General features: G+C 47.1%; 1 protein-coding gene across 1 annotated transcript in view; it reads left to right on the plus strand.

Annotated features, from left to right (window-relative positions):
* LOC119393891 (DNA polymerase epsilon catalytic subunit A) overlaps window positions 1–12,328 on the plus strand; it is a 102,712-nt gene that overhangs the window by 4,027 nt on the left and 86,357 nt on the right. The window contains exons 6-11 of the mRNA XM_037661081.2: window positions 138–270; window positions 1,401–1,619; window positions 2,390–2,475; window positions 2,989–3,169; window positions 10,477–10,548; window positions 10,818–10,931. Of these exons, the coding sequence (XP_037517009.1) occupies window positions 138–270; window positions 1,401–1,619; window positions 2,390–2,475; window positions 2,989–3,169; window positions 10,477–10,548; window positions 10,818–10,931 (805 nt within the window). The remainder of the gene's footprint in view (window positions 1–137; window positions 271–1,400; window positions 1,620–2,389; window positions 2,476–2,988; window positions 3,170–10,476; window positions 10,549–10,817; window positions 10,932–12,328) is intronic.

Raw genomic sequence — 12,328 nt, forward strand, 5'->3', positions numbered from 1 at the left:
TTCGTAACATTGCATCAATGGCAGGACTTCTTCATTTACTTTGTTAAGACGTGATATCGAGGTTCAGCTCTTAAATGAAGAGGAAAAAGAAGACCTCCAGTGCACCTGCTTATCTTCCTCCATCTTTTGTACCCCAGGGAGTATGATGTTCCCTACCACATCAGAGTTTCTATTGACTTGAAGATTTTCGTCGGCCTCTGGTACGCCGTGCGAGGGCGTGGCACTGATGCACCAGAGATCAAGAAGCGAGAGGACATCCTCCAAGTACCAGTGAGTGCTTGCCTTTCCATTCTGTACAATAATGCAGCACATTGCTTCACTTTCTTGAAGAAATGAAAGGGGAATTCTGTGGTTTTCTGCTTCATTGCTAATGGTCGAGAAGTTTCTGTTGAATAGGTGCAGTTTGACGTTGTTTGGTGGTTGAATTTAGTGGTGCGCAAGATTTTGAGTTCATGGTCATACAAAAAATGGTCGTGTAAAAGCACTAGTGCTTAAATATCGTAATATCATGTCTGTTTTTTGCAGTGCAGTGTCTTTAACCTCACAGCCTAGGTTCCTTATGATGCTTGCATCTGCTGGGCTCCAGATGGGTCATTGTTATTTATACTCATCAACATTGTGCTTGTACTATTGCACAGTTGAAGTACCCCGCAGTAAAGAAACGTCATGAAACGCAAGAAGCCCACCTTGTTGGCTTTCTCACTGGTTCATTTATGTAGTATTTTACAGAAAACAGCATATAGGAATGTCTCCTGTTCACAACATTTTTACAAAGTGATAGCCTTGAAGGAGCCTTGCAACACTCTTCGAAGTAGCCATCGAATGGCTTATGTTTATTGCCTTACGAACCGACTGCCGCAAAAATTTTTAGAATTCGTCGAGGACGAGCGGAGTTATAAAGATTTGTCACACACTGTAATTGTTTTCTCTCTTCTCTCGCCCCTACGAGCGCGCTGGAAGCTAAGTAGGGAGGGATGGCATGGGGAAAAGCAGCTACGTCACGTGCGCGTCATGGCCTTGAGCACTTTTTCTTTCTTTTTTTTTTCTTCGAATGCGAAGGCTACTTCCAGTGTGATCGCAAGCGTGCACGGGCCTGTGGTGGCCTCCAGTGGCGGTCGCGGTAACTACGCAGCTCGCGATGCTCAAATCAGCCAATGGCCGTGAACTTAGTTATACATGGTGCTGTCATTTGGGTGTATGGTATCATTTGTAGAAAGAAGAGGGAACGATTTCTAGCTCACTTTGAGAATTAATTGTAAATTCCAGGCCACCTGCTGTGCTATAATGTTCAGATCGCGTGTTCTCAGGAGCCTCGACTACCGGTCAGCAGCGTTTTCTGACCATGCTGAAAAAGTGTTGCAGGGCCCCTTTAATTAATAAGCCTTACTTTTACTGTGCAGGACGTCACCGTTCTGGCTTACGACATCGAAACGACGAAGCTGCCTCTCAAGTTTCCCGATGCTGCCTCAGATCAAATTATGATGATCTCGTACATGATTGATGGCCAGGGCTACCTGATTACAAACCGTGAGATTGTGTCGGCTGATGTGGAAGACTTTGAGTACACGCCAAGGCCCGAGTTTGAAGGGCCGTTCATCATCTTCAACGAACCAAACGAGGTTAGTTGAGATGACTTGCACTCTAAATTATGAGACGTGTAGTTTTATGTGAAGATTAATGCCCACAGTTCACTGTTTTAAGTGTGTCAATAATGTAATTTCACATTGAGATATAATACAAATCTCATTCTAACAAGAAAGAGTAACAATGCTTGCTTGAAAATTTTAAATTACAATAAATAACTAGTACTACTTGAATGGTGTTACTTGCCTGGAATCTTGCAGGAAGTTAGATAAGCTTGAAAAATGCATGCCTACAAGTATGAAGTTGAGCAGAAGGGCCAATTGGCCTTGTTTGGCATATTGAAGGGTAACAGTGTAGATACTGACAGGGACGAAGAGGGGCACACATTTGGTAAACATAGCGCTGACTTTGAAAATCAGCGCTTCATCCCCATCGGTATCTGCGCTGTTACCCTTTGATATCTAAAAATATGAAGAAGCAGAGTAAGGAAGCTTTGCTGACTTGGGTTTAGTAGTTATAGTGTGGTAACATTCTGCTGTAAAGTGTGGCTAAGAGTGCCGCCATTCTTTAATTTTCGGTTATGGCGATCCACATTGAAAATTATTGGGTGCGTACACAATAGTTTTAAAAGGTTTTGTTCACTTCGCAGTGCCTTGCAGTCTTTAGTAAATGCAATGAACTTCTTAATACAAAACTTGAAAAGAAATGCATGCTGTTTAGCTTTTTGCGAAGTACTAATTTTCATGTGTACACAGATTTTATTTGCTCTTATTATAGTAGTAGTACTGACACTTTTACCCTTCAGCTCTCACTGCTCCAGAAGTTCTTTGACCATATCATCGAGGTGAAGCCACTCGTCATTGTGACCTACAACGGTGACAACTTTGACTGGCAAGTTGTTTTCTCTCTGTATACTGCGCACATAGTTTCAAGCTTTCTTGCCTAGATGTGAGAGTTATACCGCTACCACGTATGCCCTTTCAATCCGGATCAAATTTTACTTGCATCAAAATGTTTGGAACATGATTAAAGCGCAAAACATGAGTGCATACGGAGGAGTCAACATTGGAAATTATCTTCAGTAGCACACATAGTGCTACTCATCAAAGCATGCTGAGAGCTACCAACATCATGTATTGGGCATTCTGCCTGCAGCTTGTTTGCTTAAAACAACGGAAGTGTTGATAACATTTCAGGTTATTGGTGTCCACTGCTGTTGCGGACTTTAACATCTCTCAGGCTGCGTTTGGTCGGGTTTTTATTTTTGTGCTGTAATATAGCCGAGTCATTCCTTTAAAAGCACCATATGTATGCCAAACACCCCTGTATATAAAAATACTTGTATTTTTTTTGCCTGAGTACCGAGTTTCGGGGCTTTCAATGGCAACATGACTTCTTTTGCAGGATGTTTGTGGAAGCACGTGCGGCAGTTCATGGTCTGGTGATGAACAAAGAAGTGGGCTATGCACGTAGCCGCGAGGGCCACTACCTGAGCCGCCCCAGTGTCCACATGGACTGTCTGCACTGGGTGCGTCGCGACAGCTATCTGCCTGTTGGAAGCCAGAACCTCAAAGCTGTGGCAAAGGTATGTTTGTCTCTAGATGCCTTCCTTCCCTGCCTTTTCTTTTTCCGCTCACTTTATTTTTCGAATTCCTTTGCTTCTCCATCTTCTCTTCAGCCTCCCAGTTGGAGATGATGGTTTAGCTTTTCCTTTCTGTTTTACAATATTGAAGAAAGAAAAAGAATGGTGACAAACGGTATCATAGAGAAGCGATAAGTTTCCACTAGGCTTGTGTGAATATTCGAGCAGTTAGAATATTTGAACGAATGTTACAGTATTCGAATTCGCTTCGAAACAGATTTAAATTATTCTAAATTTCGAAGTATTCGAAATGAACGAATAGACATAAACCGCATGTAACCTCCTGTAAAGATGGTTTCACTTCAGCGGAATACACCTTTCCAAGGAAAATCCGCACTGCCACGGAGCCCCACTTCAAGGTTAAACGAACATGTTACCCTCATATCGATTCATCATTTTATAAGTTTAACAGCTTATATGCTCCGGATTATATGCTCTAAGTATAGTAAATTTTAAAACTTAACATATTTTACAGCTTATGACTGGCATTCTACTGAAAGTCAAATCCTGCTACTACAGTCGAATCCCGCTATAACGAATACCGCTACAACGAAATTTCCGCCACAACGAATAATTTTCGATTCCCCGTCAGCCGCCCATAGAAAACAATGCGAAAAATGTCTCGTCACAACGAATACTTTTTCTGGATATTTCCGCTTGAACGAAGTTTTCGCAAGTGCCACCACATAAGGAAAAGGAGCTTGCCTAGGACTGCCGCGAAATTCCGCTAGAAACTCGACCATTTCTCGTTGCCAGAGCCGTGCGGCCGCATCGCAAGACCCGTGTCTTCATCGGAGACATGCTTTCTGCCACCTCACGCACATCCCGGTAAATTTTTCGCCATTGAGATGCTCGGCGACAGATCGTCCATCCGCCATGATGCTGCCGGCGGGTTTGATGCGTGTGCGGGCCGCGGAAGAATCGTTGATGAACTCCCGCCATTGTTTTGACGTAGCACTCAAAACAAAACTACTGCTCGTCGTCACAAGCCCTGCGATCGTGAATGACACTCATGGCGTTTTGAAGGCACACGCGCCGCCAACGCGCACCTAGTCCAAGCGTAACTGCATTCTGCCGTAACCGCTGTGAATACAAATGCGGTCGTGTCGACGCGATCACGGGCGACCACGAAAGTACGCGCGCATCCATCGAACATACGCGCACCGACTCAATGCAATGCTGCGGCCAAAACCACGGTAGACGCGATCACAGATAGCAACGACGCAGTTCTGAAGGCACACGCACGGCCAGCGCGCACAGATTGAAAACGGAACTACCGTCGCTACCGTTTGCCGGAAGCGCTGCGCAGAAAACCGCGGCAGAGACCGCGGTCGCTATCGTCGCGATTATCGATAGTGAATATGCTGAAGTACGCAGCTAACACACCGGAAGAAAGATTAAAGGCAACAAAGTCGTAAAACGGCACGAAGCGTTTCGACTTTCCTTTCTCTCGCTTATGACTGTGGTAGTGCGGAGCTTCGGCACTTCGTTTTCACTTAGCCTCTACCGAACTTTGGCACGCTCCTTCGCGCTCGGCACGCTTCGAGGGTAGCCTGCATATAGTATTTGCTCGTGTATAACCCACGTGTATAACTCGCCTATTGACGCAAAGCCGCCTTCATTGCGTTACCGTGAAGCCAACTTGCGCAACGAAATTCGCGTATAACCCGCACCCCGAGTTTAGCGCTAAATTTTCTGTATATTTTGTGCGTGTTATACGCGAGAAAATACATTCCGACGGTGTGCGGCCAAGTGCGTCCGAGTTAGCGACAGTTAAATGCAAAGGACAATGCATGCGCTTGCCGGGACCAAAGGACGAGTCATGATCATCAGATCTTCCTAACTTTTGTGGTCTATAGATGAAATTTCGCTGCAACGAAATTCCGCGACAACGAACTTTTTCGCGCGTCCCGTCAATTTCGTTGTAGCGGGATTTGACTGTATTCAAAGTTGCTTCCACTTCCCGTTGAACCAAAAAGAATGACATTTGCACATGCCTTGTTTCAATTTAAAAATAATATTGTAACGACGTGGGATCGACGAGGACACGGAGAACGATAGGCAAACACGCTTTATCATTCAGAGAAAACTGCCACGTCTTCTTCGTCCCCGCGATGGGCCAAAAACACTCGCGCTGCTTCGTTGCCGTCGCCACTGGCACATACGCGCGGCATTATTCCCCCTTTAAAAATAAACATCGCCCCGATGTTCAACGTTCAGAAAGCAAGGTAAAAAAAAAAAAAGAAACTGCGCAGTTAGTCACTGCAAGTATGGCTTCATCCGAAGCACGTGAACAATTTCAGGCGAATGCTTTCGGCGCTTTGAGCTCTGAGAGCCGTCCGGAACAACCTCGTAGTTGACCTCACTGATGCGTCGGATAACTGTGTAAGGTCCGAAGTATCTTCGCAATAGCTTTTCGGAGAGCCCACGCCGCCGAATAGGTGTCCAGACCCACACTTTGTCGCCCACGTTGTATGTGACGGGTCTGTGTCGGAGATTGTACTGTCGGCGTCATAGCCTTGTTGTTGGTTGATTCGCAACCGGGCAAGTTGTCTAGCTTCTTCTGCTCGCTGTGTAAACTCTTCAGCGTCCATCTCATTGCCATCATTTTCGTGAGGGAGCATTGCGTCTAATGTTGTCGTAACTTCACGGCCGTAAACGAGACTGAAGGGTGTCTTCCGAGTGGTCTCCTGACGTGCCGTGTTGTACGCGAACGTGACGTAAGGTAGAATGTCGTCTCAGTTCTTGTGCTCCATATCTACGTACATGCTTATCATGTCAGCCAGGGTCCTATTGAGACGTTCAGTCAACCCGTTGGTCTGGGGATGATACGCCGTTGTTTTCCTGTGAGCGGTACCACTGAGTCGAAAAACGGTGTCCAAAAGCTCGGCCATGAACGCAGTACCTCTGTCGGTGATAACTACTGCAGGAGCACCGTGCCTTAAAACGATGGCTTCGATAAAAAATCGCGCCGCTTCATGTGCTGTTGCCCGTCGTAAAGCGCCCGTCTCGGCGTATCGGGTGAGGTAATCTGTGGCGACGATTATCCACCTATTTCCGGTAGCAGACGTTGGGAAGGGGCCCATAAAATCCATGCCGATTTGTGCAAATGGTGTTGTCGGCACTTGGACAGGCTGCAACAGACCGGCTGGCTTGACGAATGGCGGTTTGCGACGCTGGCAATCGAGACATGTCTGCACGTAAGTTTTTACGGCCGCAGCAAGTCTCGGCCAGTAATAGTGTTGCCCAATCCTCGCCAATGTCCGGGTGTAGCCCAAGTGACCAGCGGTCGGTTCGTTGTGGCAGGCGTGTAGGACCTCACGTCGAAGCGACGAGGGAACGACGAGTAAGTAGCTGCTGCCAGTAGGTGAGAAGTTCTTCCTATAAAGTACGTCATTGCGCAAGCAGTACGACGTCAGCCCCTTTGCGAATAATTTCGGCACGCTACTGGTTCGTCCTTCCAGGTAATGAATAAGCGGTAGCAGTTCAGGATCGTCCCGCTGCTGTTGTGAAAAAGCGGCAGTGTCAACGACGCCCAAAAAGGCCGTGTCGTCGTCGTCTTGGGCTGCTGTCTCAACAGGAGACCGAGAAAGACAGTCGGCATCGGCGTGTCGTTTTCCTGATTTGTAAGCAACAGTGAAGTCGAATTCTTGGAGCCGGAGACTCCATCGTGCGAGACGGCCGGATGGATCTTTCAGATTAATTAACCAACAGAGTGAATGGTGATCGCTGAGAACGGTGAACGAGCGACCGTACAAATACGGACGGAATTTCAGAACTGCCCATACCATGGCGAGGCATTCTTTCTCGGTCGTAGCGTAGTTGGCTTCTGCTCGGGACAGCGTCCCACTAGCATAGGCGATCACCTTTTCACTGTTGTCCTGCCATTGTACGAGCACTGCTCCAAGACCCACGTTACTAGCGTCTGTGTGCAATATCGTCGGCGCGTCTTCATCGAAGTGGGCGAGCACGGGAGGCGTTTGCATGCGTTGACGAAGCTCGTGAAATGCCCGTTGCTGGTCTTCGCCCCATGCGAAGGGGACGTCTTCCCTGGTGAGCTGTGTCAATGGCCATGCGATGCGCGAAAAATTGGCAATAAACCGCCGATAGTAGGCACATAGTCCCAAAAAACGTCGCACTGATTTTTTGTCTGATGGGGTAGGAAATTTCGCCACGGCAGCAATCTTATCCGGATCGGGTCGGATCCCTTGGCTGCTGACGACGTGTCCGAGGAATTGAAGTTCGTGAAAGCCAAAGTGGCATTTTTCAGGTTTCAATGTAAGACCGGCTACGCGTATTGCTTCGAAAACTGCTTCCAGTCTTCTTAAGTGTTCATCGAACGTAGCAGAAAAGACAATCACGTCATCGAGGTACACCAGGCAGGTTTGCCACTTAAGTCCTGATAGTACAGTGTCCATTAGACACTGAAACGTTGCTGGCGCTGAACACAAACCGAAAGGAAGAACCTGAAATTCATAAAGTCCGTCGGGCGTGACAAAGGCGGTCTTCTCACGGTCTCTCTCATCCACTTCAATCTGCCAGTAGCCGCTTTTCAAGTCCATTGACGAAAAGTAGCGTGCGTTTCGTAGTCTGTCCAGGGAATCATCAATGCGCGGCAGCGGATACACATCCTTCTTTGTGATCTGGTTGAGCTTCCGGTAGTCGACGCAGAAACGCAAGCTGCCGTCCTTCTTTTTTACGAGTACTACAGGCGATGCCCAAGGACTGTTAGATGGCCGAATAACGCCATCTTCCAGCATCGTTTTCACCTGCTTTTGAATTGCATCACGCTCCTTTGGGGCAACACGATAAGGATTTTGCCTGATGGGTCTGGCGTCAGAATCTGTGATGATGCGGTGCTTTGTGAGCGGCGTTTGACCAACTCTTGATGTTGATGAGAAGCAGCCGTGGAACTTGTGGATCAGCGCAAGAAGGCGGTCTCGCTCGATGGTCGATAACGTCGGACTAACGTCAACAGGTGTCGGTGTAGTGATAGGAGACGCTGCCACCTCCTCCACTAGATGGCAATCTTCAATTTGCGCGAGTTCGTCGAAATAGGCAATGGCAGTGCCTCTAACAATGTGTCGGCGTTCCTTGCTGAAATTCGGGAACAAGAGGTCAGCGCGTCCATCGATCACATTGATGACAGCCCTGGCAATAGAAATGCTGCAAGTGAATGCTAGCTCATTGATGTGTTCAGCGATGCCAGTGCCGCTCTGCAGGCTCTCGCAGTGCACGGGTACGAGGCAGCAACTCCGCGGCAGCAGTATGACGTCGTCGCCGGCGATACGTAATCGAGGTCGTTGGTTTTCCTCATCATTAGCAGTGCGCCAGGTTGTAGCGAACGTTACGCTCCTGTCGCGGATGTTAATGACAGCCCCGTATTCGCGCAAGAAATCCATTCCCAATATGAGCTGTTTACAGCACTCATGAAGGATGACGAGGGTGGCGACGAAGGTGGAACCAGCGATTAAGAGTCGGGCCGTGCACTTTCCAACAGGTGTCATTAACTGACCTCCGGCAGTTCTTATATTGGGTCCGTACCATGGCATCTTTACCTTCCTTAGTCTGTCGGCTAGCTGTAGGCTTATTATGGAAAAGTGAGAGCCAGTGTCAACAAGAGCTGTCACTTGATGGCCGTCAATGTGGACGACGAGGTCAGCGCTGACGACGTCGGTTACATCGGCAGCTGGCGCATTCGTCGTATTCGTCGGTGTGCTCGTCGTCTTCGGCTTCGGCGACTTCGAGTCGTTCGTCTGTAATGCGGGCTGTTTGGAATTTCGATGATTGGCAACCCCACCCCCGGAGGTCGCTGCGTCTAGTTTCCCCGTCGCGGGCTAGGGGACCTGCCCCTAGTGACGTCGGCAAAAATTCGACGATTCGGTGAACTGTACCGCGCAGGAGATGGAGAACGTGATCGGGGCGTCGCTGGATTTTGTGGCGGTATGTCGAGAGGAGCGTCGTTGTACGTGCGTCGACCGTCATGCGTCGCGTAATCAGGGTGGGGAGGAAATCTCGAGTATTGAGCGTCGCGATAACGGCAAACTCGATAGACGTGCCCTGCTTCGCCGCAATGGAAGCACACCGGTCGACGGTCAGCGGTACGCCACAAATCGGTTTTGCGACGCTGGTAGTTCAGTGAGGATTCTCCATTGAACCACGTTGCGGTGTTTGGATGTCGGCCATACGGCATTCTTCGTGGCGGCGAGATCGGCGAGGTTGGGAGAGTCGCCGGCGATGAGATCGGCTGTGCGAGGGTTGGTGGTGGTCTAGGCATTGGAGCCGGCGGCGTCGAAGGTGCGATGACTGGGCGTCGGACAGCATCAGCGTAAGTAAGATGCCATCGCACCTGACACTGCAGAATCCTATGATTCCTGAGTGCTTTCATGGTGAAGCCTATGAAGACGCCCAAGACTGGCTGGACCAGTTCGAGCGTTGTGCGAAATACAACCAATGGGCCACCCCAGAAGCCAAGCTTTCGAATGTCTACTTCTACCTGAAGGACAACGCTCAGACGTGGTACATCAACCGGGAAAGAAGCTTGGCTACTTGGGACGACTTTCACACCCAGCTGCTTGACACTTTTACTAGTGTGGACAGAAGGGAGAGTGCACAACGTCTCCTGGAAACCCGCATCCAAAAACACTCGCGCTGCTTCGTTGCCGTCGCCACTGGCACATACGCACGGCAATATTGTGCAGGTTAGTTCAGTCGTGACAAATATGTTCATTTTTTTTATAATATGTGATATACGCTATTCGAATTCGATCCAAAATTATTCGACCAAATCACTATTCGCTTCGAATTCGATTCGAACCTAAAATTTACTATTTGTACAAGCCTAGTTTCCACTATAAGTCGCATTGCTTGGATTTTCAATTCTGATGATGTCACTTATGTGTCTAGCATTAGTCTTCTTAGCAGCACACACGAAAACGCTTCTAGGAGAGCAGATGCTGCCCTGACAATGAGAAGCCTTCGTGTCGAAATGTTGGCCTCGTTAGCATTTCTTCTCCAATGAATTTCCATCACTTCAGGCCTCCACCTTTTCCTGAGCCTCTGTCTTCCTTAGCAAACATTTAGGTGTAGTGAAGCTACACCTAAATATACGAAGTAGGTGTAGACATATGAATGACAGGTAAAGCTTGTGCTACCACTAGCAAGCCTTTTGTTGTCGCAAAAATTTGACTGAGGTATGCTGTAGAGTGTTTTGTGGTCGCCACACCAGTTGCATTGTCTTAACTTTGCAGGCAAAGTTGAGGTATGATCCTGTGGAATTGGATCCTGAAGATATGTGCAGGATGGCCACTGAACAGCCACAGGTGAGTCATGCATGTACTTCTATGTAATATATCCCAGAAAGGTATCTTTATTTGAGCGTGTTCACAGACAGTAGGATTAATATAAAGTTTTTAAAATTAAGTGTGTATGTGGATTCTGATGCGCCGCACTGAGATGAATATTGCTGTGGCAAAGTTCAGGTGCATTGCCTAATGACTGTATTGGCCAAGTTGAGAATGCATCAGTTTCGAAATGAATACTGTTTTAATATTGTTTGATACTCTGTTGATGTGATCTACTTTTACTGCAGGTCCTTGCCAACTACTCAGTGTCCGATGCTGTGGCAACTTACTATTTGTACATGAAGTACGTCCACCCGTTCATCTTTGCCCTCTGCACTATCATCCCCATGGAGCCTGATGAAGTAAGGGCAACATATTTGTTGAGAGTAGTGTCAACTATAAGCTATAACTATAGCTATAACTATAAAGTATAACACTGCATGAGTGTGTTCTGTTTGATGTGTGTTTGCCAGCGCAGTCGAGTGCACTTATAATGATGTCTCATAATATGCTGCTCGTGATGGCCAGCCATTGTAGCATTCATTTTGCTTTGATCTTGTGCCAACATAAACCTTTTATGGTAATAAACTTACTAATATAGTGACACAGTACTTTGCCTTTGAAAAGTTATTTTCTCTATCAAAAAAAGTTTTTCTCGAGAGTTTACAAAAAAAAAAAGGATATACAAGTATGTATGACAATTAAATGCTTTTTAAAAATATTCTTTAGCTGAAATACAGCACAACTTCTTTTCATACATTTTTGATAAAAAGGGTGTGAAAAATGCACAACCATCCGGGAAAACAAGCAATCTAAGCTCACTAAAGAATGTTGCAGTTTTGCCTGATAGGTGATGTGTTGATATTGGGATCAAGGTATTTTACTGAATCAGAGGCTGAGTCCGAGCTAGTTGGTACACTGACATTTTCAAACTGGTAAGCGCACGAAGACGACACAAGCGCTCTGTGTGTCATCTTCTTGTCCCCGTCTTCGTGCGCTTACCGGTTTACAAAATGTCAAGTTACTTTACTATTGCACAAAATAAGGCTCGTGGTATTATGGGTAGTGTAAATTGCAGTTAATATCAGCTTACTAACTAAGGTTGTGCGTAATGCACCTAAGGACATGAAGAAGTGAGCGTTGGGCGAGTTGGTATTGCATTCCAGATTGCATTTTGCGCGAAAAAACACGAACACGAAGGGAAGGACTACGAGACGTCTCATAGTTCTCGTATTACTCGTCTCGTAGTCCTTCCCTTCGTGTTCATGTTTTTTCGCGCAAAATGCAATCTGGAAGGTAAGGACATGAGAACAGAGTTCGCTTGAGGACCACAAGTATTGATAATTATGACACTGGTGTAATGAGGAGCACCAGCAGGAAAAAAAAACCTGTGTGCTCCTCCCAAAGTGAATGTTCTGTGCTGTCCCTTGATTCAACATTTCAACTACGCCACGTCTCCAGGCAAATCAAAGCCATTAGCTTTGCACCCACAGATCACATGGCCACCAAGACATCATCAGTATAGTAATGCGTATGATATGTGCGCACATTGGCAGTTGCCACCAGAAGTTCGAACTCATTGACGCTGTGTGTGTGCTTGACTGCAAGTACATTCAGGTTTTCCTTGAGACTTGTGCTTGCTCGACGCTCTTGCTTGCAGCTGTCGTGCAGGCCAATGCAAGCACAGCAATCCGAATAATTGCAATGACTGAGTGAGCCATCTTCGTGCCCATGCGATTTGTGGCCAAGCAAGCAGTGT

This window comes from Rhipicephalus sanguineus, chromosome 5 (assembly GCF_013339695.2).
Source record: "Rhipicephalus sanguineus isolate Rsan-2018 chromosome 5, BIME_Rsan_1.4, whole genome shotgun sequence".
Lineage (NCBI taxonomy): Eukaryota > Metazoa > Arthropoda > Arachnida > Ixodida > Ixodidae > Rhipicephalus > Rhipicephalus sanguineus.